Consider the following 24355-nt stretch of genomic DNA (forward strand, 5'->3'; position numbering starts at 1 on the left):
TACATAAGTTACAGAACTGAAGTTGACGTAACTTAGGTTGACTTACAGTGGTGTCTACACTGCGCTATGTTGATGGGAGATGCTCTCCCGTTGACATGGCTTCCACCTCTTGGGGAGGTGGAGTACAGATGTTGACAGGAGAACACTCTGCCATCAACTTAGTATGTCTTCACCAGACCTGCTAAATTGACACCGCTGCATTGATTGCAGCGGTGCCGATTTAGCTGGTAGTGTAGACATGGCCTGACATAGGGCAGAGGAGCCTGCTCCTCCCTGCTTGTTGATGTAGAACATGGCCGTGGTGTTGTCTGTCAGTACTTGAACTACCTTGCCTGTGATCTGGGGAAGAAACACTTGGTAAGTTAAGCAGATCACTCTGAGCTTCCTGACATTCATATGCAGGGAGAGCTCTTCCTGTGACCACAGGCCCAGTGTCCTGAGGGGATCAAGGTGGGCTCCCCAGCCTAGGTCTGAAGCATCCAACACTAGGGACACTGATGGCTGGGGGAGCAACAAAGGGAACACCTGCCATTGCCAACCGGGGTCCTTCGACCAGTCGAGCACCCGGGTGGAACTGTAAGTACTGAGTCCAAGTGGCATCTTTTCAGTGAGTACACTGACGCTAACCACGCCTGCAGGGGCCGGTGGCGCAGCCTTGCATGCCATACCACATAGGCACTGACATTTTTCCCAGTGGGTGCTCCACCCTCACTCTGCCCGAGGCCCCGCCCCACACTGCCTCCTCCCCCGAGGCCCCACCCTCCCTCCACCTCTTTCTGTCCCTGCTCTGCCCCTTCCCTCAAGGTCTCTTGCCAGCTGCCAAACAGCTGAATGGCAGCCCAGCTGAATGGCTGTGGTTGGTGGATGCTGATCATCCCAACTATTTTTTTCCACGGGTGCTTGGAGTCAGTGCCTCACTTGATTCTCTCCTCACTTGTAGCAGTGTAAATCAGGAGCGACCCCAATGAAAACAGCGGAGTTACACTGGTATAAAATTAATGAACCACAGGTGGTTCATCAGCCTGGGAAGCAGTTTAATGAGTGGTGCTGTGGTTCACCAGCAGGTGTAAACCCAATCTGACAAGCCAGAGAAGGCACGTCGGACTGGCAGTGCCAGTAAGAATCTGAAACGCACTTCTTGAATGGAAGAGGGTACTAAGCAGGGGTGAGTCTAGCTGGCATAGCTATACTGGCAAAGGCGCTGTAGTATAAACAAGGCCTGCACTAACCACGTTTTTGGGCAGTTAATTTCCCTTGTTTCTTGAGGAAGAGGTGTTAGTGAGGGGGTATGATTGGAGGCTACCTGCGGGAGGGGAATGATCTGCCACTTTAGCTACCAGCTCTGCCCTCCTCCTGGTCCCACCATGCCCCCAGTAGGGCTGGAAGGGCCATGGGAAGAAAGGAGGATGGTAACTGATGGGCTGTGAGGAGCACGTCTACCAGCTGGAGGCAGCAAGAGGAATAGCAGGGAGCCCCAGACTTTGTATCGACTTCAGGGAGCTAGTGTAAAGGAAGGGGCTCTGCAAAGCCCTCTGCAGTACAGGCATACTGTTGATGTGTGGAATGGCCCATTCAGCTCAGTGGGGTATACTCAGATGAATTAGGATGCTCCAAAGAGATTAATAGTCTAACACAATAGCTCTGGGTGGTGTGAAATGACCCAGTCATCTCAATGGAAGTTCCCCTCCACCTCAGTTTCAGTTGTGGAATACCATTGTTCAAGGTAATCTCACTATGAACATCGGTTTTAGAGCAACTGGAATATTAAAAGCTTCTTCTTACGGGGGGGGGGGGGCAGGGGGAGAGAACAGTATCTGAGGAACGCCTGAACCAAATTACTCCAAACTTGCACCACTGCCCCTGTTGTGGCGTACCAATATCTTAGATAATCTCATTATGCATGTGGATTTTAGAGTACTATGAAAATTGAAAGAAGCTCATAATGCAGGGGAAGGATATATATTGGGAACCTCTTGATCAAATGGCCTAAATTTGTACCATAAATTCTACCCCAGTCCCTGAATAGCTTTTGAATCATTGCTTCCCCAAAAGGGAAATGGGTGGTGGAAATTATCCACAATTAATCCCAAGAGAATAATATCAGCATCAGAGCCATACTTTGAGCCCCACGTATGTGTAAAAAAAAAAAAAAGTTATAAGTGTAAAATTTGGATGTTACATTATTTTCTTAGTGGAACTGTATCTCACTTAAACGACCTCAAAAATCTTGACTACTAAACCCACCCTGTGGCTATTTTCAAGACAAGGTTTTTTTGAGGGCCTCTTTCCCCAATCAGCTTTCTCTTACCCTAACCTATTCTGTTGTGCTCCCAGCTCTCTGTTCTGTATGTACATGCAATGGTGGAAAGGGACAAATTTTCACACCCAGATCCAGTCTTTCAGCCCCATCAAGTCGGCAGTTACCCTGATTTGGAGAAATTAGGAATGTAAAGGATCATTTCATTTTTAAAGGTAATCTGTAAAGGGGCAATAACTGAGACTGTACCTTTGTTTGATTTTCTTCTAATGTGTAAAGAAGACATGAGGATTTGGGGTTGCATGTGGGTTTTTTTTGTTTATATGTTTGTTTTGGGGAGGGAAGATACATTTATGTTGCCTCCTTTTATATTAAAAATCCAGGTCCTGTCTAGCCTGGGGCTCATGCTTTGTCTAGACTAGAGCTGGTGGCCTTGTTATAATTGGAGCTAGTTGATCATAAATGCTAATTATGTTGATAACTGAGGCGCTCCACAAATGTTTGTTCTGGAGCGCACAGTTGTGGTTTGCCCAAGGCTGAGCCCCCATGTCCTGATACTCTGCAAATGTTGGTGTCTAGATTAGCATTTACAGTCAATTACTACAGGAGGACAAATGCTAGTCCAGACAAAGCCTACGATAACAGAACTAGTGAAATGATGACATCACAAGAGTCAAGAGACAGAAAACTGAGCAATGGAAAGGAGAAGAGATTTAAAATCACACTTTGAAAAACTCTGTTTTGTTTGATTTTGTTAACACCTATTTAACTTTAGTGACAAATGAGTATTTTATATAAAGGATGCACGGGTGCAAGGGAGGGATGAGAGAGAGAAATTTCCCCCCAGATTTTTACTATCCTGGGGGGCCAGGACAGCTTCCCCTTCCCTGAAAGAGCTGTATCAATGCACTTTAGACCCCACCTGAACCATCCGCTATTAATTCCATGACCTGCGCTTCTCTTCAGCAAAGTTATGGCAATCAGGCTGAAACAAACTGTATGATGGTTTCCTGATGGGGGCTAAGATGAAAACAATAAACTTGTGAGATGAGCTCACATCACTACACTGCCCCAGCTAACCTTCTCAGCTACCTCTATTGACAACAGATCAAACGCTCATCTCAGCTGAACTGGTACAACCCTACAAATCAATGGTAATGAATGAATGAAAATTTGGTCCTATATCCAATTGCTTTAGAAATATCAGCAGGGAGAATTATTCAAACACAACCTTGTGGTGCCGTATTTTCTAACTTTATACAATAAAAGCAACAATCACAAGCCACATTGCCAGTTGTGAGGGATGTTGTCCAACTCTTATAAACACAGTAAAATATATTAAACATTTTATTATAAGTTAAAAATAAATAACACTCAAAAATAAATGTCCATATTCTGAAGCAAACTTGCCTTTCCACTCAGTATTTAAAAATATAGATTTGGGGGGGTGGGGGACAGAGGGAGGTGGAGCCATTAAAGAATTCCATATTTCCATCGGACAGTTCCAATTTTTCATAGAAATTATAATTCTGATTGGGTGAAAAAAAGTCATGTGATTTCTGACAATTTTGTGATATCATGAATCTGAACAGTTACAAAAATGATTATCTTCAGAGTAAACCATTCAACTGAGGTTTTTCCTCAAAGGACTAGCAGCCCTAGTCATAGAATCACCACTTTCAGAGACAGCCATGTCCAGACATCATTCTCCATTTCCTTGGGGTCATTTTCAAGTCATTGTTGGAGACCTAAAAATGGCCACCATTTCTCTCAGCTTTGACCCTGTAACGACCTTTGATGCTCTCTGCTGATCATTGTCACCATCGTCTTGGCTGAGGAGGACCTTATGGGGCATTCTTTAGAGACCATTAATAGTACTCCTTAAGCGGGCTAGATGGGTGAGTGTTGACTAACAAGAGGCACTGCTCCATGCCTTGCCACAGTGGATGAGAACTTTGCCTCTACAGCCCACCCAGCTTGGGAAGTGAGAGACCAGGACATTAAAGGTGCATCTCCCACTTACAGCACTAATGGCAGTGATATGCATCCAACCCAAACATAAATCTTGATTAAAAGAGGGTTTTCACTCATTTTTCAGCATACCCTATAGAAATGATGGGTCTCTAGCAACTTCGGTGATACACAAATGTGCACCCCAAATTTGCCCTCCTTAATTCTGAGTCACATCACAGCTCCTTCTGTGTCACTTCTGCCAATGGGCTTCCACTTCTCTTTCTTCTGCAAGGGGCACAACGGTCCTTCCACTAGCTACGTCTGATCTTTCTCCTGGACTTCCTGCAATCGTTTCTCTAAGCGATCCAGTTTAGCCAGATTCTCCTTCAGCAGCTTACTGTTTGGAACCAGTTGTAAAGCTTTCTCGTAATAGCTACGTGCATTGACGTAATCTCCCTATAAAAGGGGGAAAAAGTGTCATTCATATTCTCTGACATTGAAACATCATTGCCTGAGACCAGCAAGATCCATAATGGATGGAGAAAGCAATTTATAAAGTGTGTATGACATGTTTTGAAACAGCAACACTCCACTCACTATTAAATTGATCAACTGGTATTTCAGAAGGACTCTCTCTGTGCCTAAATTAGGTCAATAGGGACATGGCAAGAAGCAGATTTAAACAATGCTATAATGTCCAAGTAGAAGATATGTAGAATATGAGTTAAACTAATATCTTTAGGACATTCAGAATAATTATGCTACAGTAATCATACAAGTATGAAATCACATGTCTTGTCACGATATTTCCATCAACTGGTGTCAGTATTATGCATTAGACACTATCATCAAGTGGATTAGGTAAGGTGGAATTTAAAGGGCTGATTCTCAACTGCATAGACTGGAAATACTTATCCAACAGTTTAAAAACCACACATTGTAGATTATGGGCTAAGCACAGCTTTGCTAACGAAGGAGCACCCCTTTCAAAAGATGGACTATGCTCCCAGCCTTTCCACCTCCGATGTTTTCCTACCCACTTCTTGAATGATCAACCTTTCTCTGAAGAGAGACAGCCCTTCAGGGTTCCATATTGCTGCTATTTTCCCCTCTGATTTAGTGCTCGATCCAGGTGCCCTCCCCCACCATGTCATGCCAAGATCCACTGGATACCTGTGTGATGACAGCCATTTTGACCAACACACCAGGGACTGAACTAGGGCTTTCCAGAGCTAAAGGCACAAATCTCTACAACTTGAGTTAGAGCCAGTATTTCTAGCTGGTGCTGTAACAGACTCGCATCCTCTTTGGATCCAACTCAGCGGGGGGACAAAAAAAGACACACTGAACATGCACTTCTTAGCTGCCTGAAGGCAAGTCCAGCAATGTATTCTGAAGAACAGAAATAGTCCCTTTGCTTGACAGCCAGCAGAAAAGCAAGGGACTTTCCTACCTTGATATGCTCAATCCCTCCCATGTTCATCCATGCCTGAGCTTGATCTGGGTTCAGCTCCACAGCCACTTTATAGCTCTAAATAAATATGAAATGTCTTCAGGTTAAGATGCTTGTGTCCCTGACAAAAAGCCACATTGGGGTGAAATAACTCCCCCACACCAATCTCTTTAAAATATGATTGTTTTCTTTCTTGATTTTTTTTACATACAAAATGCGCGTTGTTTCAGAGTCTTAAGTGGAGACAAATGAAGCGACCATTTCCCCAAAGGGCCTATCTGGGGGAATTTGCTTTGTCTGCAGAGTCCTGCAGGGAATCAAGGCAACTTCCAGGATAGTGCATTATCGTCTGCTGATCCTGACCTGCAGGGATGCTCTGCACTTTACAGCTACCTTCTGCACATGGTATTTACCTTATAAGAAAAGCATCTCCATAACTCCACATCAGCATGTATGTGTGCAGGGAGGGAGAGAACATTGGCAAGGTTTTAACATATGAATGGCTACAGCCTTTCTTACAACACAGATACCTGTGTGCAGATTTAATAAGGACCATAGGTAGCTTCCCCCCTACCCCCTTATTTTGCTTCTACAAAGGTGGAGGGAAATCATTAAAAAAAACTCTGGACTCTGATGATCACTTCTATTTTTGGGACATCATAACTGAGGAGGATTCAAAGAGTCTGGACATTTATATGGATTACAAGTATACTCAGAGTTCTAATTAATTATAAGAGAGAATTTGGACAGGGTGTTAAACCTTATGATTCAGGACTTAAATTTATGATCTCTAATAGCTAGAGAGCTATCCCTTGGCTTCACAAGTAATCTACCAAATTGGAGGGAGACTTTTTTTGTGTAGGAGTATTTCAAAAAGGAAAGGAGGCGGAGAGAACACTGTTGTAACTTTAACTATGGAATTGATACTACCCTTCCATAATCCCAGCTGTCCTATATGGTGACCAGATGAGCTATATAAGTGAATAAGCAGCATGCATGCTCTCTGCTGAATGTTAATTTCAGCTAGTGAGCTCAGTTCTTGAACTATAAACACAGCCGTGTGCTTTAGAGTGGTTGCTTGCTATACCTCAAAAGCCTTGTCAAGAAGGTTTTGTTCTCTTAGCTGATTTCCTTTAGTAAAAAAGAGCTCCGATAGGACTTTTGGATCCTTTGGTTTTAGCTGCAGAGCTTTATCTATTGCTTCAAGGGCCTGCAGAAAGAGAGAGAGGACACAATATTCTATTCTATCCAGGTTCTTCTCCTGTGCCCATCACTATGGTATTGGAGCACATGAGCCGCTGAGCAGTACACAGCATCATCACCCTGCGCCCCAGATTTCTGTTTACCTTGAGGACTGTTACCACATTCAGAAATTGAAACTCTAGTAGCTCACAGCCTGATTTTCCAAGATGCTGACCAGTCCCCGTCAGCTGGAGTCAGTAGAAGCTGAGTACTCAACACCTCTGAAAAAAAACTCAAGCTCTTGGCTTTCAATCCTATTTCTAGACCAGTGTTTCTCAACAACCAGTCCGTGGATTGGTGCTGGTCCCTGAGAGTTTCCTGTCACAGTTCAGGAAGGCAGCAAGCTGGCCCCTTGTATCAAAATGTTTGAGAAACACTGACCTAGGTGAATGGAAGCATCAGATAAAGCAATCCAGCTTTACCTGCACAAAGTGTATCAGTCACTGATGTGGCTACATGCCCTTGCTATGCACATCTCAGGATATGATCTAGCCTTTGGCTGTACAGAGATGAAAATTCATCCCAAGCCCTTTGATTGGGTGTATGGGACAGCAGCACACGGAGTTCACTGTACCTTGCTGTAATGCTCCTGCTTGCTGTAGATGGCTGATAAAAGGCGGTAGCATTCTAGACACTTGGCCTCTTCTGTCACAATATGGTTAGTCATTTTTTCAGCTTCCTTTGTTTGTCCCATCATTGCTAAAACCTGTGCCTAGAGATCAATAGTAAACAAGAGTTTTCATCCCTTTTTATGACACTCCTCTTTCGTCACACGCTGATGTCAAAAGAGCTGTGAAAACTTAGGCTAGCCTGCTTGGCTGGTAAGATCAGAGTCAATACAGTGGGCCCAGCTATCATGCACTGCTAAGCACAGGACCCAGCATCTAGTCCTGGCATCCTGCTTTCTGGCAAGGCAGAAGGTGGAAGTGTTAATGGCAATGGTTCGGCACCACCTGGAGGACAGAAGGAATGACCAGGCTTTGCTCAATAATATGCCCTCAAGTCAACAAGAAGCAGGCCTGGCTGGCTCTGGAGCAAGTCACTTCTGGTCCTCCTCAGCTAGAAGGGTGGTGGCTACAATATGGGACCTAAAGGTGTGAGAAGACAAAAGAGTGGGAGGGCAATTTTCTGGGCTTCAACACAGATGAGGAAGACCCCTTCCTGCCTCAGGACAAAATTAAAACCAAGACTTGCTCAGTTGCCTGCTCTAGGGAAAGCTCACAGTAATTATCATCCATGTGGAAAGAGTGCCACGCCTTGGATAATATTTCTAAATGCTAACATAACCCTGTCACCAACTTTCTCATCACACACTCACCAGTGCCAGTCGAATCTCCTTGTTTGAAGGCTGCAGTGCTGCAGCTTCCCTGTAAACCTGTAAAGCTTCTTCATACCGCCCTGTGTTGTAATAGAGAGCTCCCAGTGGCGACAGAATTTCTGCCTTCCGCGATACTTTCAACGCTCTACATGTTGGGAAGAACGAAATGGCTTCAGGTGATGCTGGGATCGGAGTGTAAGACAAGAGTGGGATTTGCTGTGGGATTTGCCTTGGAAAGGTTAGTGCTCTGCACTGCCAGATCAGAGCCTAAGGGTTGGTCCCATTCTGACCTTTTGCTCCAAGCCAGCCCAGAAGGGAAGAGCTGTAGAGGCAGCATTCATAGTCCCTGATGGGAGAAGGGAGTGCCCCCACCAGCAATCCAGCTGGCCTGCTAAGGAGCAGAAGGGACAGGTTCGAAGGGAATGGAAATCTGCAGCTGTGGTGCTGGAACTAAGGGTGCTGCCAGAGCCCCTGGCTTGAAGTAGTGTTTATCAACCCAAATATAATGGTTTCCGCCTTCAGCACCCACACTGTAAAAATTGTTCCAGAACCACTGGCTGTGGGATGAGGGTGGCAATGCAGGTAAGAAAAGGGAGGTGTTCCAACAAGGAGGCAAAGGAAAGTCCATCCCCTCTTACCCATTGGGAGGAAAATCCCAAAGAAGCTGTTTGTTCAGCACACAGTGCAGTGCTGTATTGCAGAACAGAAGACGCCCTGAAGAAGGCGTGGGTTCTTGGAGGTGTAGGCCTTGGCTCAGGATTGCCTGGCAGTTACATACTCGAATACAGACGTGACAGTCCCTCCCTGGAATGCTTTTAGTGTCATGTGACCAGCATTAACAGTTTACTGATAACAAACCAGAAACCACTGAGCTCATGAACAGAACACCCCTGCAGCTGAAAGTGGCAGAGGATGTCCTGGGGCTGGGCTCAAGAGGACCATAGCAAGGCACTTACTGAACAGTCCAGGCCGGCTGATCGTCAACTGAATCACAGTGCTCTGCGCACCCTCAAAAACCAGCCAGACTCAGCAACAATGGTGAACATGTGTCACTCAGACGGACGGAGTAAGTAAGAAACATTGCACTGGAAGATTAAAATGCTAACAAATCTTCGTAAGGTCTTGTAACAAAGACTGGATGTGGGTGGGGACAAGTGAGGAGTCAGCCTTCCGTCCTGAATCACGGACTCAAAGGGTACATTTACACTGTGATAAAATACCCCTGGCACCAAGTCTCAGAGCCTGGGGTCAGATGGCTCGGGCAAGCGGGGTTTGGGCTGCAGGACTACCAGTAGCAGTGTAGATGTTAGGGTTTGGGCTGGAGCCCAGGATCTGAGACCCTCCCCCTTCATGGGGTCTCAGAGCCCAGGCTCCAGCCTGATCTCAAACATCTACACTGCAATTTTATAGCTCTGCAGCCCAAGTCACTTGACTTGGGCCAGCTGCAGCCATGCTCCAGGTCTTTTATCACAGTGTAGATGTACCCATAGATTTTAAGGCCAGAAGGGGCCATTGTATTCATCTAGTCTAACCTCCTGCACATCACAGGCCACAGAACCTCACTCAGCCACTCCTGTACTAGGTAACTAACCTTTGGCTTAGTTACTGACAACCTCAAATCTTGATTTAAAGACTTCAAGATACAGAGAATCTACCATTTACTCTAGTTCAAACCAGAAAGTGACCCATGCCCCATGCTGCAGATGAAGGTGAAACCCCTGCAGGGTCTCTGCCAGTCTGACCTGGGGAAAATTCCTTCCTGACCCTAATTATGGTGATCAGTTAGAACCTAAGCATGTGGGTGAGACCCACCACCAGATACCAGGGAAAGAATTATCTGTAGTAACTCAGCCCTCCCACTCTAGTGTTCCATCTCCCATTGGAGACATTTGCTAATAGCTGTCATGGGTAAGTCATATGCCATTTTAGGCAACCTCATCATACCATCCCCTCCAATAACTTATCAAGCTCAGTCTTAAAACAAATTAGGTTTTTTGCCCCCACTGCTTCCCGTGGAAAGTTGCTCTAGAATTTCACTCCCCTGATGGTTAAAAACCTTCATCTAATTTTAAGCCTAAACTTATTGATGACCAATCTATATCCTATGCCAACAATGGCCCTTAATTTAAAGAAATCCTCTCCCTTCCTAGTGTTTCCCCTTTGATGTTTACTTAGAGAGAGCAGTCAGATCTTCCCTCAGCCTTTGTTTGGTTAGGCTAAACAAGCCAAGCTCCTTAAGTCTCCTCTCATAAGGTGGGTTCTCCATTCCTCAGATCATCCTAGTAGCCCTTCTCTGCACCTGCTCCAGTTTGAACTCATCTTTTGTAAACATGGGAGACCAGAATTGCACACAGTATTCCAGAGGAGGTCTCCCCAGTGCCTTGTATTATGTCAATAACACTTCCCTGTCTCTACTGGAAATACCTCGCCTGATGCATCCTAGGACTGTGATCACGCAGTACACCTAGGCCTTTCTCCTCCTCTGTTGCTTCCAACTGATACATCCCCAGCTTACAGGGAAAATTCTTGTTGTTAGTCCCTAAGTGCACAACCACTTTGCACTATTAAGTTTCATCCTATTTCTATTACCTACCGTTTGTACCAAGCTTCAGCCTCTTTGTTCTGCCCCAGAGAGCGGTAGAGCCTGCCCAGGTTCACCATGGCCACATAATGGTTTGGGCTGAGCCAGATGGCCTGCTGGTAGTGGGACACTGCTCTCTCAGGAGCCCCTGCAAAGCAAAAGACTGTTAGGCTGGTGCCTTAAGGAAGTCTCAAACGTTTCAGCACTAAATCAGGCTTCTGATTCTTTAGAATCATCATCATCAGTTGCAAAATACTCCTTTCATCAGTGTTCAGTGTACTTGGAAGGTGGGAACCATCATGAGAGAGAAATCCGGTCTCATCTCTTCTTGAAATGATGCACAAAGGAAAATTGCTATTCAAATAAAAGAGTAAGGGGAAAATGAGATTTAGGAGCCTAACTTTAGGCACAAATTTACCCAGCTGTAAAGGACAGAGGCTGAAAAAAAAAGTAGACAGGACAAACAGCTCCAGTTTTAAAATGACTGTGGCTACTGAGGGAAATAATTTTTTTCTGATAGAAAGTGGGAGCAGTAAGTGGCTACTGGGTTACAAGCAGTAGTTGAAAGGACAGTTAGGCTCATAGAATGGGAACAGAGAGAAGTCATCTCTCAAATCCAGGTAATCTGGAATAAGAAAAGTAGTAACTAAAAACTAATTTGACAATAAATATAATCAAAACTTAGAGAAAGGGTATTTCAATCCTACCCCTACAGTGTTATTACTTCTTTCCACTCAGAATTACTGTTGTGAAGGCTAAACGGGACAACCATGCATTTTTAATATTTGGAAAAAAAGATTCAAATCCAGCAGCCATACACAAATAATAACCTACTCCACAGTTTGCAACAATGGCAGGCTACTGATTCCCTTTTGGGTGGCTGAGGGCACACACAGACTTTGCACTCAGGACTCAAAAGGCACCTGGGGCAGACTCCAACAGATCACTAATCCCCACGCTGGTGTAGTTATTTTCAGGGTTTAGAATGTATTGGTAGAAAATGCTTGTTTTGTAGAATATAATCAAGATGTCTATGCTTCAGAGGAACCATTGGGTGGCACTGTGTCACTGCATTTTACCTATCTACACACAAAATAACAAATGCGATTCTGAAATCCACCAGATCAGACACAAATACAAAACAAAATATTGTGCAAGTTACTTGAAAAATTATAATCATTCTTCTGCACCTCACGTTTTAAAAAAATGCTGAAGTTCATTCTGTGCTGAAGAAAGGTGCCAGATTGCTAGTCCTGGGAGTGAATTTGTCTTTATAATAATTTTATGTACAGCCTCTCATACTGAAGGATCTCACCATACTTTACGCACATACACACTGCATATTAACTACAAAATAAGCATAGGCATAGTTGCAATCACTAACATCCCAGCAATGCAAATATGAAAACTTCAGTAGATGTTAACTCAGCGATGTTGCATATCTTGGGCCAGTTTCTCAGTCAGTTTCTCAGGTGTAAATCACCGTAGCGGGAACGGTCTATTTGCAGCTGCTGAAGATCTGTCCCTTCATATGTTTTATGACAAATCATTTCACAGCAAACAGCAATATATTAAACTATATTTTTAGCCAGAAAAAAACAGTACACATGTGCAATAGGGCTAGAACCTAAACTTAGTCACAAAAAGGTAGGGAATACTTATCTGTACAACATAGAACATTACATTAACACTTTTTTCTATTCTATTTCCTTGAATTTTTAAAGGAAAGCAAGAGAGAAATCCATAATGAGAATGATAAGCACTTAAAATACCTCAAAGCCAGCAGAGGACATAACCCTTCAGGGTAGAATATTCAGTGATGGCCTAACACTGCCCGCATTGATGAGCAGATGAACAATGAATGCTTTAGAAGATTCCATCTTTGAAGTGCCTTAATATTTACAGTGGAGTAAGCACTTAACCCACAGCTAATGAGAGAACTTAAGTCTTTAAGGCCAACTAATGCCTACATATTAGGTGCACCTTTAATAGGTACACACTTACGCAGGAGGGAGGAGTGCATCTCATTATCGGTGTGCCCACTGAGGGCTTCTCTTCACTGCAGACATAACATGAGTTTTAACTTTAGTGTTGTCCCTAACTTGAGCCCTATCTACACACAAAAAGCTGTAGCTTAAGGGCAGTGGTGCTTCTAATTTGAATTAGCTGGCCCGGGAAGGAGAATTCAAATTAGCGCATCTCATCAACTGCTAATCCAGTCACGCTATGCAGCTTGCATGTTATTTGAAGCATGGCCACTGTCACTCAAGGTAGGCTAACTGGAGAGGAGTAAACTTGAGGGTAGATTGCTCAAATTAACTTTCAGTGACTTAACATCTGTGACTTAACACAATTTTCCATTGCATAAGTGCAGTAGCCATTTTTCAAACATTCATAACTTTATTGTCCAGTTGTCTTCAGACTTGGTCATATCCACAAAAGGATTATTTATATTTCAAGTTTCAAAATTCAGCCTTTTTTTTTTTTAAAGTTATGTGTGGGGGAAACTGTATGGCAACAGAACAGGAACAAATTACCCTTTCCCTTTGCAGAATGAACAAGTGCAAAGAGAAATGGATTCGTGCTAAATTGAAATGGAACCTCAAGAATGGAATAGGGCATCTTGGCAGCTTCACACAACAGTTTAGGACTAGAAGGGAAGTTTGAACTTTGTCAAGACACAAGGGTAAAATCTCTACTTCTGCCTTTAACACACTGATTTCTTTCATGGCCCCACATATTCAGCGCTTTTGTTTTCTACTGGCAGCAGTACAGTGCCCACTAACATCAGACAAGAGTGAGGGATCTGTACCAACTCAGAAGGAAGAGTGCCACCTGCAGAATCACAAACACCACTTCTTCTCGATCCTGGCTTTCCAAGGACTCCCTTCCAAGTATTAACTGAGTCTGCCCCTCTTTAACTTTAGATGTGAAAACAGCATAGCCTGAAGCACAGAATGGGTATCGGCTATGTCTGCAGTACTTCATCAATGTCTCAACCCAGTTCTGCAGGGACCACCTCTGGTAGCGAGAGGGTAGTTTCTGTGTCTGTCAAAACTTGGACTTGCTTCTAAAACTGCCAATAAAAGGTGCCAGTTGGGGTGGTGATTTTTATTATGTGGATGCCAGGAACTGCCCGGGGCCATGGAAGCTGGATTTGAACCAATAGCATAGAAGTGAAAGGCTCTGTATCCCATTACCAATCCGCTGAGAAATCCATTCTCTCCACAAGAGTCGTAAGTTTTTGTTTTGCCAAATGATGGTAGTGTCAAAGCTTTGTTTATTTTAAAGCAGTGGCATTCAGCTTCTTTGTCACTGAGCAGAGTCACAAACAGCCACAAAAGTGACATGGGTGTGTCTGTCTGTCTCTCTGTGGCTTTGAGTGGTCATGTGTTCCTGGGGAAATTATCACAGGATCGTCAGGCCACTGTGTGATGCATTGCTCATCCTTGAGAATATAGCTGCAGGCACTGGTATGGCGAGACAAATGTGGCAGGAAACACACTGAGAATCACTGCTGTACAGTGTTAGCATTTGTTACAAATCTCTTCAAACCTCAGCATTGTGGTCAGTCTCAAGAGAGCAGGGACAGTCTGTATTTATTAGGAGTTTTACAAGCTACAATGTAAGTGTGTCCATCCTCTGCTCTGGGAGCCCTTGACAATCTTTAAAAAATACACTACTAAATAAACCAGACCCACTCAAGACAGCAAATAAGCCAGCAACATAAATCTGCTAGCTCCATCTCACTTACCAGTATCAACTAAGAAAACACCATAGTTATTATGCAGATCAGAGCTCTCTGGACAATTCTCTATCCCAGCCTGATAAACCTCCTGGGCTTCTTTAAATTGTTCCTTAAACAAAAGAAGATTTGTTATTCGTGGTAACACCAGCTTTGTTACTGCATACAGATATTTCATGGAAATGCCTTGTTATCATCACACACAACTTCAACAGTCCATGTCATTTCATCTCGGTATTCAGGGGCTGTGCACATAGGGTGAACTCTTGTTCCCTATTAAAATCAATGGGAGTTACTCCATTGACTTCAGTGGGGCTAGGATTTCACTCACAGAGTCAATGTTTGCCAACTGTTACCTCACAGGGGTACTAGCAATTACCTCCACTTCCCCATACATTAACAACAGGAGATAGCTGTGGTAACTGTGTCACAGTTGCTGGTAAATGTTGCCAAACAGCAATTATTCACTCAGTTCCAGCCCTGAGTGGTTGTCCTGGTGTCAGGGGCATGCACAAAGTGGGGGCGGGGGTGGGGGGGGGAGCAGGGGCACCACCCCTGTGTGTTCCTGCAGCCCCGGGGAGGGAGGAAGCAACAGGGCATCTGGCTGCCAGCAGAGCTCCTCCTCCCCCGACAGCTGCAGCTTCTCCTTCCCTGCTGTTGGAGTCCCCGGTGTTTCCTCTGCCGCCAGCCCCTGACTTACTCAGCAGACATCTGCAAAGCAGGCAGCAACACTGGGACTCCAGCAGCAGGGAAGGAGAAGCTGCAGGCTGCAGCTGTAGGGTTGTGGGGACGACCCTGCAGCCAGCCACCCTGCTGCTTCCTCCCTTCCCTGGGCTGCAGGGGGAGTGGCTGCCTCCTCGCCGCCAGAGGCCTCCAGAGAAATGGGGGTTGGGCATGTGAAACTTTCATTTGTGTGTGTTTAACGTGCCCCTCCAAAAGTATTCTAATTTAAATTCCTGCACATGCCCCTGCAGTACCTGGTGTGGATTGTTGAATAAAATGGGTTCCAAGGTGTAAGGCAGTGATATGCAGACCCCAGTGGCTCAGGAGACAAATTAGCAATCAACATTACCCCAAAGAGCCACAATAGTGTGAATTAATTTATTACAGTACAATTCATATTTCAACAGCAGGGCAGGGGAAATATTTAGTTTTTATATATAGAATTCTCACAGCAAATAAGTGAATAATTTAGTGCAAGTTGATAACTTAATTGGTTAATAATATAGTAAAAGCACCCTGATTGGTTAATAACTTAGACCGGTTAACAATTAAATCACACAGTGTTTTAATATCATGTGTTGCAAAGAGCCACAGGAGACACATTAAAGAGCCACTTGTAGCTGGTGAGTTGCAGTCTGAGTATCACTGGTCTAAGGCATGGTCTATATCTAAAATGTAAGTCGCTCTAGCTACATTGCTCAGGGCTATGAAACAATTCACACCCTGTGTGATGTAGTGAGGTTGACCTAACCCCCACGGTAAATGCAGCTAGATTGATGGAAGAATGTTTCCAATGACCTAGCTACTGCCTCGAGGAGAGTCAGACTACCTACATCAACTGAAAAAAACCTTCCATCGACGCAGGGAGTGTCTGGACTATAGTGGCACAACTAGAGCACCGTAGCTGCGCGGCTGCAGCCTCTATTGTAGGTAGACACACCCTAAGGCTGCTCTAAGTTATTGTTGAATACATGCTGCTATCTTGTCTGTACACCCCTGCACTACATTAACAGGATCAAATGAGCCCAAAGGAGCATTTGCAGCTCCCCATAGATTTCAATGGGATCTGTGGGTGTTCAGCACTTCCGGAAGATCACGCTATAATTCTTTGTTTTGTAATGCACCTGGCGACACCCTGCGTACGAAAGGCACGCTGTTACCCACCTTCTAGCTAGTGAATCATGGAGCAGGTTCTCAAAGAATCAATCCTGAAGCACTTGCATGAGAGGAAAGTGATCAGGAACAGCCAGCATGGATTCACCAAGGGAAGGTCATGCCTGACTAATCTAATCGCCTTTTATGATGAGATTACTGGTTCTGTGGATGAAGGGAAAGCAGTGGATGTATTGTTTCTTGACTTTAGCAAAGCTTTTGACATGATCTCCCACAGTATTCTTGTCAGCAAGTTAAGGAAGTATGGGCTGGATGAATGCACTATAAGGTGGGTAGAAAGCTGGCTAGATTGTCGGGCTCAACAGGTAGTGATCAATGGCTCCATGTCTAGTTGGCAGCCGGTATCAAGTGGAGTGCCCCAAGGGTCGGTCCTGGGGCTGGTTTTGTTCAATATCTTCATAAATGATCTGGAGGATGGTGTGGATTGCACTCTCAGCAAATTTGCGGATGATACTAAACTGGGAGGAGTGGTAGATACGCTGGAGGGGAGGGATAGGATACAGAAGGACCTAGACAAATTGGAGGATTGGGCCAAAAGAAATCTGATGAGGTTCAATAAGGATAAGTGCAGGGTCCTGCACTTAGGACGGAAGAACCCAATGCACAGCTACAGACTAGGGACCGAATGGCTAGGCAGCAGTTCTGCGGAAAAGGACCTAGGGGTGACAGTGGACGAGAAGCTGGATATGAGTCAGCAGTGTGCCCTTGTTGCCAAGAAGGCCAATGGCATTTTGGGATGTATAAGTAGGGGCATAGCGAGCAGATCGAGGGACGTGATCGTTCCCCTCTATTCGACATTGGTGAGGCCTCATCTGGAGTACTGTGTCCAGTTTTGGGCCCCACACTACAAGAAGGATGTGGATAAATTGGAGAGAGTCCAGCGAAGGGCAACAAAAATGATTAGGGGTCTGGAACATATGACTTATGAGGAGAGGCTGAGGGAGCTGGGATTGTTTAGCCTGCAGAAGAGAAGAATGAGGGGGGATTTGATAGCTGCTTTCAACTACCTGAAAGGGGGTTCCAAAGAGGATGGCTCTAGAGTGTTCTCAATGGTAGCAGATGACAGAACGAGGAGTAATGGTCTCAAGTTGCAGTGGGGGAGGTTTAGATTGGATATTAGGAAAAACTTTTTCACTAAGAGGGTGGTGAAACACTGGAATGCGTTACCTAGGGAGGTGGTAGAATCTCCTTCCTTAGAGGTTTTTAAGGTCAGGCTTGACAAAGCCCTGGCTGGGATGATTTAACTGGGAATTGGTCCTGCTTCGAGCAGGGGGTTGGACTAGATGACCTTCTGGGGTCCCTTCCAACCCTGATATTCTATGATTCTAGTGTGAATTTCATGAGTATGCAGCCAGACACTATGAGGAGAATAAGGTCTTTAATTCTGATCGAATAGCAGTTATCAGGTTTCCCACTTCCCACAGTCCAGCTGGTATGAGAAAACTACCTGCTTGCTCATACATAAGAGTGTTAAAGAATTACTGTTTTTTCTCTCCCCTCTCAGTTCATACATTTGCTGTGGGTGATATTATTTAATGCTTGTGAAAGGGAAGCATTTTAATGGTGAGAGCCAAACATGGTGCAGATAGATGTTGTGCAAATTTCTGCCACCCGCTCTGTTGCTGTTCCTGCACCTTAAAAATCTGGAACAACCCTGCAATGACAGACCAGGGCCTCTTCCTGAGACTCCCAAATGAGATCAGCTGTTTGATAATCTTGTGAGACCACCAAGAGGGATTTTCACAACCAGGATTTGAATCTAAGTTTAAAATAGCAAAAGGCTATTAACCCACTGCACCACTTTAGTCCCAATCAATTATATAATATATATTTGCAAATAACTGATTATGCTTTGTTACAAGGATCTTTAAACCAAGATACTCAAAAGTGACCAGCCTTTTTGGGTGCCCCAGTTGACACACTCTAAAAGGAGCCTGATTCTGGGTGCTCAGGACTTTTCAGAATGAGGCCGCTGTAGAGTGCCAAGTTGGGCACTGGAAAATGTTGGCTGTAGTATCTTCTCACAGCGGAATTTCCTAATACCTGGAGTGGACCAGAATGTTTTTGCTTCTTGACACAGATTCAAATTCTCCTCTCAGTCGTTACACCAGTGAATCCCAGAGCTTATTCACTGGACTTACTCTGGATCTAGAGTGGTGTAACGGAGAGCAGAATATGGCCCACACATTTTTTTTAAATGCACCAGCTCGTCTCTTCATATTCATTTAAGAAATGGGAAGCTGAAATTAATGGCATTTGAAAAAATATGACTTGATGAAAGCAAATGGCTGTCATAGTTAAGTGCTTTCACATTTACCAGCAAAAAAGATAGGGTGTGATAACACACAGAAACATTTTTAAACATGTTCAGTTTGCATATCCCTATATGGAATTACCACCCCCTTGTATTCTACCAGGGAAAATAAGAAGTACAGTTAGCATCATGAATTCTTAACTAAAACAAAGGGCAGCTTTCGGAGAAAATCCTCTGTTAGGACTTGTCTACCCTTAAAACGCTACAGCACACAACTGCACTGCTGCAGTGCTTCAGTATAGATACTCTGTACGCCGACGGATTGATGAATTCGTCAAGATTTTTATGAGATTTAAACACAACATTTCTGGGAGCTTTTAATTTGCCTTCTCAGCCTGTAGGGTGAGTTCAGGTCACATTTTCTGGCTTTTCTCTGCAACCACAAGGGCTAGAAATCTCCTTGTGAAAAAGAAAAAAGTGGAGATTCTCACAAAACAACTTGACTCCGGAAGCTGAAGTCTGAAGAAGAAACATCAAATATCATGAGTCGCAGGATAAAACTAGGTGAGTTGGCAATCCTGCGGAGACCGGAGTAAATCAGCACAAACTCCAGTGAAGGCAGTAGAGTTACATCACTGTAAAACTGGTGATATCACACTTTGAGATCACAACCGTTTCCATGGCAACATATTAGCATGGCACAAACAACCAGCTGCAACTGAGACCAAGCAGGGGGAGGAGTTGGGCTCTCAGTGAGAGAGGCATCTTTGCTTAATGGTGCAAATATCTTCATAAACAGCAAAGGGAACATAGGAAGCTTTGACCAAGTGAAACTGTGTGTTGTGTAAGTGTTCTCCTGTTGAGCCTGCTCTGGTTTGAAAGTCACCTTGTAAGGGACTAGAAGACATTGAATTACAGCAGTCTGTACTAAATCCCTTGAGCATGAGACTTTCTTCTTAAGAGCATCTTTTACAACTCCAGGAGCAAAGTAACTTTCAGGCCTATTTCAAATTCATAGCTCTCAAATTACTGGGGAACATACTGTGTAGGACCAAGGCAATCAAGATGCCATCTCACTGTGTCACTCCCACCTGCTCTTGCCTTCTTTAGCCATCACGCACCACCTCAGAGACAGTAGTTTGTCAGAAGCATGGTTATTTCATGAGAGCTAATTAAGTGTGCAACTTCTAGTAACTCCAACCCCCTTTTCAGACATGTGCGAGATAAAATTCTTGTAATACTCCCTCCCTCACAGCTAGACACCGTTTTTTTTAAAAAAAAATTGTTACTGGGATAAGTTTTGCATATTGTGTGTTAAAAGTATCCAACAATGCAAAAATGTGTGTTCCAAATTATGCTCCAAATAGAAAGAACAAAGGCCATGAACTTAATTCCTTTTAAGAACTACAAATAATACATTTCTTTAAAAGGAAGAAATCAGACTGCAACTGAAAAATGAGTTCTAATTTCTCCTTCCCAACACATATATCATCAGGCCAATGCTGGCAGAATTTCCTGTACTGTATTCCTCAAGGAGCTTTGCACAGTTAGGGTCTGACTCTGCAGCCCTTAATCATGTGGAATAGAACTTACTTGAATGAGCAGTCCCATGGAAGTCAACAGGTCTGTTTCTGTAAGCGGTACGCAGTACAAGGACTGCAGAGTCAACTATTAATCTTGTGTGGTTTGAAATGTGGAGGTGTTAAAAAGCTAAAGGAAGTTGTTACCATCTGGGGAAACGGTACAGACCATCTTTTTTTTCCTCCACTTAGTCAACAACCCACAAGAGGATGGACAAACTGTGTGTGGAGTAGATCCATTATTAGTGGACTTTGCATTTCTAAGTCAAGGGAACTACAGCTAAGGACATTTCCTTTGGACATACGGCCTTACAACACTATATTGTTTAATTGTCCTGACAACCTTATGACCAGTACTTCTAATCATTCGGCCTCCTTTTCTGTACGCTTTATGGTACAGTCTTTAATTGCATGGTCACAAGCTACTTTTTCCACAGGACCCCTGCTTTATTCAGTGCACAGGATGGACATGCCCTAGGGATGAATGAGGACTGTAGAGAGAAGGAAATTGTCGTCTGTTGGACCCTTGCCTTATTTGTTGCAGAAGTTGGAAGGTGTGTAGTGAATGAGGCAGGGGATTGTAGGAAGAGAAAGGACAGTCTCATGGTTAAGGCAGTTGAATGCTGCCTTGGGAATTAGATTCTAGTCCTGTCTCTGCCACAGAGTTCATATGTGATGCTAAAGTCACTGAAACCCAACTTTTCACAGGTGGACACTGATTGCGTGTTCTCATTTTCGGAGAGTCCAACTTAAGATCCTGGGATCTGATTTGCAGAACCGCTGAGCACTCTCAGTTGCAAGTGAAATCAATGAGAGCTGCATTTTCAACATACAAAGTGCTATGTGATGCTATGTTCTCTAAAAAATCAGGTCCTGAATGTCTCAAATTCGGCACCCAAAATTACTGGATACTTTTGACCTTAATCTCTTTGTGCCTCAGCTCCCCATCTGTAAAATGGGGATAAAACCCACTCATGTCACAGGAGTATTTTGAAAATAAAGTAAATATTTGTGAAACACTCAGATATTATAGTGATAAGCGCAGCAGAAAAGCCCAGGAGGAAATTAATAATTTCTGTCTTCAGAGTGGGGTTTGAACAATGTGCAGTAAGCAGGCCTAGAACCACATATTGAGGAGAAAACAAAACACTGAACAACTGTGCATTAAGTGAAGACTATCCATCCTGCACATTGAGTGAGGCAGTGGTCTTGTGTAAAAACAGTACGCGATCACATAATTAAAGACTGAATCATAATGCATATGAAGAAGGGGGACCAAATTAAGATTGCCCAAGCAAGCTTAATTCTGGCACTTCCTAACTTTTCAGTGCTTGACTTTGCACCCTTAATAATGTTCTTTTAAACACTGTGTTTTTTGTATGTAATGTATTGTATAGTTTGCCTATTATCACACTCTAGGTGCGCTATGTAATAGATCATGATTTCTCTATAGCTTCAATAACTTGAAAAGCTTTCCGATTACATTAAAAGAGTTCACAATGTACTAACATAACCTCAAATCAGCTCCATCAAATTACTATCTCAAAGTGGGTTTGCCATTCTGAAGCAATTTATTTTAAAATACACCAGCTGTCATACCCAGATATTCACAGAATTACATTTTTAAAAACAGATATATGATAGGGATGGGACAGGTCAGGGATGCAACCCCATGCTTTGGATGTCCCTAAACCTTCAGCTGCCAGAATGTGGGACAGGATGACAGAGGATGGATCACTTGAAATTGCCCTGTTCTGTTCTTTCCCTCTGAAGTATCTGGCATTGACCACCATCAGAAGACAGGATGCTGGGCTGGATGGACCATCGGTCCGACCCAGAATGGCTGTTCTCATGTATTGGTGAGAGAGTTTTTATTGTATTCAGACAAAAATTAGGCATGTCAAAAGGTAACATCAATGCATCGTGCATAGAAGGAATGAGCTACCCAAGTGTAAATGTTACTGGTTACCTGTTCAGCCAACAGGGAAGCAAGACTTGAGTAAGCATCGGCAAACTCTGGACCATATTTTATGGAATCTCTCAATAAGAACACAGCTTCCTCTTTCTTCCCTTGGGACCTGCAAGTCATAAAAGAAACAAAGTTCTTTTAACAACATGTTTACGTCACCTATCGATTAAATACTTCAAAAAGACTTCAAAGTCCCTGTCTTGTTCTTTTCAACAAAGGCTAACTAATTAACTCTGGCCTTCTATCCACAGTCTAGGTAACCAGAATCTCCTGAGGCAGTATAAAATTCCATAGCCTCTCTGTCAGCGGGAGGAGGAAAAGTCAAGAACTGAAGTTATCGGATACATGGTAAGTTTGTACCTTGGCACCTGCAGATTCCTTGTATGGATTTCTAGAGCTTGCTGTGAAATATACAAGTTCAACACAAAGATTCTTCTCCATCTACAGCACTTCTCTATATATTTGGGGTGGGGGGAGGCAGGGGAGATGACCAATATGTGCCATTGGGGGGAGCAAGGGAAAGGGCAGAATGAGGGCAGTAACTTCACAAGACGTTACTGAGCATGCTCAGTCTGTGTGAGCAGCAAAAATGAAGGCACATGACCCCGCATGCCCTCCTCCCCTGCAACACGTTGCCTATAGTGGGACCTGTTTTCACAGTAATTGCTGACATCAGCTGGACAAACCTACCAGGAAACTCTCAGAGTGATTTGAGAAGAGATAAGAGAATCCCTTTAAGAAATGGTAATGTGGGGTCTCATCTCTGCAGCAGCCGTTCACTGGCAACTTTTGCAGCATTCCAGCTCTGTTGGCAGGGAGGGGCATGAAAGCTGGCTGAGCTCCTCTGGTTATTCCTCTTTTGACAGGTGTGGAGTAAACCAAAATACAGCATGATGCTTTGGTAATTTGTGCGGTTTCCCCTTCCATGTTATAAAGAGAGAAGGCGGTTTTAGGTGGAGTAGTCAGGGAAGGTTCTAGAACCAGCCATGATTGGGGAAGCCACGCGAAACACAACTTTAACTCTTCAGGAGTCAGCTCTATGAAGGCCAATAAGCCAATAAGGCCATGTGGTAGAGGAGAGGCAAGAGGCATCCACTCAAATATCCTTTACATCATGTGTATCTCTCAAGATCTTTAGGTTAAGGGAACCCAACCTCTGGTTTCTTCTGTGGGAGCAGAAAATCTGCCCACTACAGACAAAAATAATCATGGAACTTCTGAGAGTTTCAACTAAAAGCATGTCCTCTCCCTGATGCAGGTTATTCTCATATAAGGGAGTTTGGAGCCAACAGAAAGAAAAGGAGTACTTGTTCCTGAACGGATTAGACCTTTGGCTCCATTACTGTGGTAGTCTGGCTACAGTGGTGGCCATTATCTGATGCTTCAGATGAAGGCAAAACAGATAAGTCGTAATGCATACAAGTGAACTCTGCAGTATTCTACATGGCATGAAAACATTTCACACTGTCTACATAGTAATCAGTACATGCCATATTCTCCCCTTGCAAAAATACAAACATAATGGTTTATAAAATTATGGAACTCCAGCCACATTTGTCTTTAATTCTGGAGTCTATAAAGAGGACAAATCTATGAAACTCTGACTGGTCACGAGTTAGATATAAGTCAAAGGCAAGCTAATGAAAATTTCATCAGAGCACAATGCCCTACCCCTGACATGGAACTCTCCCACAGAAGCCATTAGGAAGTCACTTGCCTTATGGGAAGAAATGTCTAGGGTTTAGAACAGTGGGCTGCTAGTCAGGACGCTTGGGATCTATTCCCGTGTCTATCACTGACTCACCTGGAAAAGGTCACTTATGGGAAACCTCTCTCTGCTTCTGCTTCCCCCATCCACAAAATGGGGATAATAAAACTTACATACTCCATAAGGGCTTTACGAACCTTAAAGCTGTTTGTGCTTTGAGATCCTTTAGATAAAAATGTGTTATATAGGCATAGTATACATTTTAAGTGGAATATATTTTCATGTTTTTGACAGCCCAGTATCACTAACTCCATTCCCAAGCATCTTGACCATTGCTGGGCTGGGGAGAGTCCCTGACTCTGCTCCTAGGAAGGGCATGGCCAGAGATGGTTGTGGAAA

General features: G+C 43.9%; 1 protein-coding gene across 5 annotated transcripts in view; it reads right to left on the reverse strand.

The window, feature by feature from the left end:
• Positions 1-784: 784 nt before the first annotated feature.
• The window catches only part of TMTC1 (transmembrane O-mannosyltransferase targeting cadherins 1), a 179670-nt gene continuing 156099 nt past the window's right edge, over positions 785-24355 (reverse strand). For 4 of the 5 annotated variants that reach the window (XM_073321270.1, XM_073321264.1, XM_073321263.1 and 1 more), the window contains 8 exons: positions 22249-22357; positions 14559-14661; positions 10817-10952; positions 8224-8368; positions 7480-7617; positions 6751-6873; positions 5664-5741; positions 785-4666 (listed from right to left, as the gene is read on the reverse strand). In XM_073321270.1, the coding sequence (XP_073177371.1) occupies positions 4526-4666; positions 5664-5741; positions 6751-6873; positions 7480-7617; positions 8224-8368; positions 10817-10952; positions 14559-14661; positions 22249-22357 (973 nt within the window). In that variant the 3' untranslated portion in view covers positions 785-4525. The remainder of the gene's footprint in view (positions 4667-5663; positions 5742-6750; positions 6874-7479; positions 7618-8223; positions 8369-10816; positions 10953-14558; positions 14662-22248; positions 22358-24355) is intronic. The other variant, XM_073321262.1, reaches the window with a different exon arrangement.

Source organism: Lepidochelys kempii, chromosome 1 (genome assembly GCF_965140265.1).
Source record: "Lepidochelys kempii isolate rLepKem1 chromosome 1, rLepKem1.hap2, whole genome shotgun sequence".
In the NCBI taxonomy this organism is placed as follows: Eukaryota; Metazoa; Chordata; order Testudines; family Cheloniidae; genus Lepidochelys; species Lepidochelys kempii.